At 45.1% G+C, this 6,563-nt stretch overlaps 1 protein-coding gene across 1 annotated transcript; it reads left to right on the top strand.

Moving 5' to 3' along the window:
• Positions 1 to 5,983: 5,983 nt before the first annotated feature.
• On the top strand, positions 5,984 to 6,268 carry T265_00154 (hypothetical protein; the record flags this gene model as incomplete). Its single annotated transcript, XM_009163811.1, has 1 exon — positions 5,984 to 6,268. The coding sequence occupies one exon, from the start codon at positions 5,984 to 5,986 to the stop codon at positions 6,266 to 6,268; it is 285 nt and encodes a 94-aa protein (XP_009162075.1).
• Between the last annotated feature and the right edge of the window lie 295 nt (positions 6,269 to 6,563).

The following is a 6,563-nucleotide window of genomic DNA, read 5'->3' as shown; positions in this document are numbered from 1 at the left end:
GAAAAACCTACGTACGTGTTGGTGAGTCACTAATGGCCGGATAATTGCTTTTACAAGAACTTCCAAAATGTACGTCACGACAGACATCGTCATGAATAGCTAAAAGGCGTGACCAGCATCATTCAGACCAACAAGACTGTAGAGGACCTCGAGCGACCGGAACGGGAACCTGTTGACACCTGCTGATAGAACCTAATCAGATCGAATATGTTCAAAACGTGCGTACTCCCAGGCTGCCGATGATGTCCAGAAACCGCGGCGTACGGCAGCTGTCCAAACTTGTGGTTCTAGTGTACTGTTGTTGCCACATTGGTGGCAGTCATTGATATTCGCCTTCGGGACCATATGCATCGGTTTCCTTAAAGTTTAGCGGTCCAAAAGCATTGCATGTGGTCGAATATTACTTCGGTGTTGACGAACTTTTCAGGCGGGCGTCCGTGAGGATGACAACATGCATGTTTGCCCAGTTTGACATGGTTTTCTGTCTTTGGTATACTGATATACTGTCATGGTGTTCTTTCCCCTGACTGGCGGCGGCGGTAGTTGCGAACACACCGACAATTTGGCATCTTCATGACAAGCAGAAAATGCATGGTAATGGGTATTTTTACCATACTATGACTAAATCTTTCCTAATGCCGTGAGACCGAACCGGAAAGCCGACGAACGACGCTAACAATGGCTTCGTAAAAATGAATCAGACCAAGTAAAAATCTTCAGCTTAGCTAATCCCGTTCGCTCAACGGCGACTTCCGCACTGGAGTTCGTGGCCTTTAAAGTATTCGCGGCACGCTCCTGAGACGGTTCCGGGTTATCCTTCCTGTGATCGAGTGCTGCATGCTCTTCGTGTTTTAGGGCTTATGGACTTATGGATACAGATCCCATCACTCAGTTAAGGATACTAGTCCAGTGAATGGTGCTTTTTGGTGCAGAATCCATTTGAAATATACCGGCATTTGAGCCTCAGGGCTCAAGGTCCCCAGCAGAAAGTTGACATAGCCTTGAAAGCGCATCGAGGCCGTTGACATAGTTCAGACCAACCAGACACATTTAACACAATCAACGGCTTCGATACATTTAAATATATGGTTCTGGATATGACTCATTCCTCTTTCCCCCGTGCTACTGTTTCCTCGAGCACGAGTATATCCGTCAAACAGAAAAGTTTTCAACAAAGTTTTGTTGTACTGCGGATATCACGCTGTGAACATCGACTTGGTTTAGAAAAACCACCTTCATAACGTGCCCTGTCAAACTGCTGTCACCGGATTTGTGATTTAGCATGACCTCAGTTTTTCCTAGGCGGAAGAGAGCCTGCATTTTCCGAGCTACTGGTGAATTTTAGAAACATTTGGTGAGGCTAAATGGTGTTTCCAACAAAACCGTCGGATACATCTCACCAGTGCCTTAACTAACTGAAGCGGTTTGTGTCGGTCAAATGTTCACAAACATAAGCGTCCATTTCCTGCTATCGTGTTTTGCAGTATAGCTTGGATGCGTTAAAATATCTGTGACAGCGAACGAACCCGCTTCGTGTTCTTTGTAGTCTTCTGCCACCGCTGTCGCTGTTTGTTTTCGCGCTTTAGGTGAAAAACCGTTGGCACATTGCTTCGATGGTTTTCCAATTGGGGCGAGGTACAAAACCGCGGCAATTTTCCAAGCTAACTTGAGGATTCATGTGTTACTCAGACTCCACCCCTTAAAATTGCCGGATCACCCTCTGCTTTACCCGTGGCAATCTTTTCCAGGAAAAGCTTGCACCCGATCGTTGGAGAATGCTTTTGATTCATTGGACTGCAGACCGTTTTGTCCAGAACGAGCTTTCCGTGTGCTTCTCAAATGTTTTGGAGGCTAACCCTTTAAGTGTACATGAGTGAAATTAACCCAGGTCGAAGCCGGTGTTGGGAGGCATACACTCATAAGAAATCCGCGCGTTGAAACGTTTGACTGGAATATTTCGGTTCATGATCCATTGCTTAGTTGCAGATCAATTTAAAAAATCACCACACATTTCACTACACGCTGGAAAAGCCTTAACTATCACCTGATAAGCGAAGTTTTTCCATTGGTAATAGACAGGTGCAGTGCGGACGGTGCTAGTTCCGCGAAATATCCAGTGTGTGTTTCTGCCCAAGGGGTCCATACACTCCAACAATATTTGCCAACGTTGGTGCAAAGTTTTACTAGCACATACACATCGCCTTTCAGCGGCTTCGGGGCGGCCGAAACCACATACAGGCAAACAGAGCGCGAAGCGTTAGCTACTGAAAAAATTTTCCAGTCAACAAGTAATGATCAAGTTATGTCCACTGAAACTGACCGACAAAGGTATATGTACCGGAGAAAAATGTTAGGTTTTGCGCAGTGGAATTCGGATCTGCACCGCATTGGAAGACTTGCACCAATATGGTCAGATCGGAGAATTAGAGGGCAGGATAGAGTTGAACAATGAAGCAATGCCGAGTTCCAACCAGCATTTCAACTCGGCCGAAAAATGGTTGATCTTCGACCATGTTTTATCGCGCGACAGATCTTTAAATATCCCGCCTCGGACGATTGTTTGAAGCAAGCCGGCAAGTGAATGTCAGCAGTCTGGTATCTGAACCTAAGATAGCTTATCAGCATGAATTAAAAACCCCCTAACTTTGGATCTAGAGGTGTGAATTAGGAAGTGTCGGATTATTGAAGAATAGAAAGTTAATTCTAGACCGGGTTTTGTACCGAGGCTTGGGCATAGATTTCGTGGCCGGTAAAGGCCGTTCGCTCACGTGTGAAAGAAATCCTAGGCAGTCTGCTTTTTGAGCGAAACACCACGTGCCAACTTTTAAATTTACTAGGGTTAATGGATTTGCAGGAAGACGCTCTCTTTTGTGTCGCTGAGCTCCTGGAAGCGATGTGGTTCTCAAAGTATGTTAGGGGACTCCAAGGGATGATTACGTGGCCGTGTCGAACCCCTGAGGGCATTGCATTTTTTGGCAGACCTACGTTGTCAAATAAGTGCGCCAGCCCGAATTTGACGACATTGATTTGGTTTACTAGTAGAAATGACTCTGAGTTTGCGTTTGCATGCATTCCAGGCTTGCCATTAATCAGCATGACCAAGCCGATATGCGTAGGATATCCAAATAGGATCAGGTTCAATAGGACTGGCAGATCCTGACGGACCGCAGCATATTCTGTTTTTCCGCGTTTATGAAAGAGGGATCATTCATGACTATCATTTCCGTCAACGCTTCAGAATGTTGAACAACTGAGATAAGCTTCATAAAAATCGGCTGCCAACGCCTGTAAAGATTTTGCAGTGGCTCTCGTGTTCTTCCGAAACCGCGCGCATGCGACTTGTCACGTTTTGATTTAGTATTTCCATGCGAATAATATAAGACCTACCTCATGAAAGTATTCAAATTTGTTGTTGGGTATTATCACCACACCTCAACCAATTTAGTCATCTAGCAGGTGCTGCCAGCATCGCAATGTCTATTTTCATAAAGCCAGGAATGTCTTCCACTGGTTGAGGAATAAGTCACTGTTATTTCCTTAAAAGTAGCTAGCGGTAAAAACTGCAATGCTTGTGAAGTGATCTGAGCAGTCTGGTGAATCCCATTCTTCGTTACGTCTCATAATACTCTGCATGAAGCTATAACATATTTTTTTACAACAATAACTAGGGATTATGTCTAAGAAGAGTGCAAAATTTGGTATGTCATGCCACTTTTGGAAAGACACTACCCGGATTGGAGCAGGGCACTTATTGTGTTACGGGCCAATCCCATGTGTTTCTAAGCGCCCACGGCTGTCATCCGTCCTGCCTCCATCCTGAGTGCACTAGCCTGAACATGCCTACCGCCGCGTTGCCTGTTCGTTCGCAATACATATCATTATTATTGCCGTTAGCTTCCAATTTCCAGGGATGAAAAGTTTTCCAAATTATTTATGCGATTTGACTGAAACTTTATGATATTTCTACTAGCTTTCAAATATTCTCGAGGCGTACAACTGTGGTTTTCATTGTATAGCAAAGCCTTAAAAGTCCTGTAGGAGTGGGTGACCTTGTATATGTATTGAACTTGACAGCGCGTTTGCTCAACGGGCTCCCACAAGGGCCATACCATTGGGGTTCCGGGTCCGGGAGCCAAAGTAGTTTAGGGAACTAGCGAGACGGCACACTACGCTTACTAGAACAGCATTTCGTGTACTACTCAGAAGGCTTCTCAGGGTGCCACTGTCCAGAAAATTCATGGAGATGATGCGATGTCCATCACAAGGAAACTACCAGGCAATCTAACTGCCCGGCGGTTTGTAAGATACAGAGCCGTTGTAAGATAGAAATCCGTCAACGAAACATACAGAACATACGACACATGCCGTCGTATAATACCACACACTATAAAGCCATAGCGTACCATGCAAGTACGTGAGACATTGCAGAAAGAAACAAGCCTACTGCTTTCTCAACGGGGGAATGAAATGGGTATCTCATGAGTGCCACTGGAGCGGTACCTCAAGTCTACAGAAGGCACCACGCACGACTGTATCCTGCTGCCTCTACCGCATTGGATCCAACCGTGGTAAGATGCAGGCACAAACAGCCTTCAACCGTCTTGGTCTACACGGAGAAGGATACTTGTCAACTCTTTCAAGACATAAACCAATTCAGTGCCTTCTTTCGGACGACAGCCATCTGAAGATACATGTGGAAAAGTTGCGCACGTCGGTAAGAAAAATGCCTAATGATTTGTAAGGCCATTTGACGAAAGTGAAATTTCTTTGATCATGTTAATCTACAAAACTGGTGACTGCTTATCTCCTGGAAGTCTTGCTAATTTCGCGAGCGTATCAGGCAGTGATAGAATGCATTCTGAAGCGAATAATCCCAAATCGCATCACTGCCAACAGCTTGGTATATACAGCGTAAGGTAGATTTATAGTAAAAAGTCCTTGCATGACGGATACACTAGTATTTTTGGGTAGCTTGATCGTACAACAGTCAGCTCTTCCAAAGCATTCAACCGTTACATACATAATGCTGCTCAACAAACTCAAGCTATGTGGAGCCCAATGAGAATATCCACGCTTGGCTAAGACCTACCCATCGGACAGAGCATTCTTAGTAAAAGTGGACATGGCCTAATATCCTTGGAACCCTCCTCCATTCGAGCTTCTCAGGGTTCCGTCTTGAAACCACTCTCGTTTCTGATCCACGGCAATGATCACCAGATGCGCTTTGAAGTCCGTGTCTGCTTTTTGCAGGCGACATGAAATCTAGGAACTACGAGGCCAGCACGCTCAGATAGATGTTAGTACAGCAGATCAGTGGTCACTAAACCGACCCCTTCCACTGAATGAAGAAAAAAGTGTCCGTTTATTAATTGGAGGAGACTCAGCGAACGCTTTTTCCGTGCATGGTGATAGTAGACCAAAAGCTATTACACAGCTGTATACCAGGGGAGATATGGCTATCTAGCCCTCTTCATACATGCCCCTTACTTTACTGCAAAAAGGCATTTGCCGTTCTTTGGATGATTCGGTTCATGTAACCCGGTTTGACCCACATAAACTGTCAAATAATCTGCAGGAACTATGTAAAATTGCTTCTTTACATGGGTTCTCGAATTGGCAAGCAAAAAACTTGACACAGAGTACTGAAGGTGGTTTGCTTATTTTTTCTCTGTAGCTATCGGGTGGAAGGAAACAGTTGCACGACAAGAAGCTTGGGAGAGAAGTAACTGTTCTGGGTACCAAACAATGAAAATATGTTGATCTGTCAGCCCAGAACGGTAGAAAGGTGTTGGCCATAGAATTTCCTCTCATCAGATATTACCAGGAAAACGGAGTCGAGCAATCAGGTTTTGAATATGTCAAGACGAATTCACCCGGCACATACCTCAGTCGGCTGGTTGGAGAAAGAGCTTTTAAAATAGAATGGATGAGGGGGATACATTTGATAAAACCAGAGAGCTGGTAAACTAACGGCACTTTCTCTATGAAGACAGATGAGAAACTAGCCGGTGAAACTACCATTTTCGGGATCAGACTATATTCGACAAAAGTTACCGGTTTCTACGAGGAGGTCAGTCGCTCTAAACGGTCCACAATCGAAGTCTCTCCGAAGCGGTTAATTAGGAAATTTGGTTCCGTGTGGAACCAAGCTTGGACTGCAGGTTTCCGTGATGTATCAGGTTCATCTATCACAACCTCTGATCTTGTGGCTTTGTACCCGTTGATGATCGCTAGAATGGTTGTGGAACCGCACACAGACCGTTCGTAGCTGATTTAGTTTTACTAACTTGAACGTCTCACCAAATGGGCTAAGGCAGTCCGCGCCACTGGCACTGAGAAATGCACAGTGGATGCCGGCACGTAAACTCCTGAGCTTAATGAACAACTCACAGCAAGTGACTTTTCCTTCAAGCATATGAGATGATGCGCAAGGCCATTGATGGGGCCATTGAGGCCAAACCGAATATTGATATTCGTACAACCGGACTGGTATCTGACGAAAAAGACGTTGAGTAGTAGCGGTATAAAACATCCATATATCGCTCGCTTGGATGGTTGCGCAT

Source organism: Opisthorchis viverrini (genome assembly GCF_000715545.1).
Source record: "Opisthorchis viverrini unplaced genomic scaffold opera_v5_1, whole genome shotgun sequence".
NCBI lineage: Eukaryota > Metazoa > Platyhelminthes > Trematoda > Opisthorchiida > Opisthorchiidae > Opisthorchis > Opisthorchis viverrini.
This window is presented reverse-complemented; position numbering and strand designations above follow the sequence as displayed.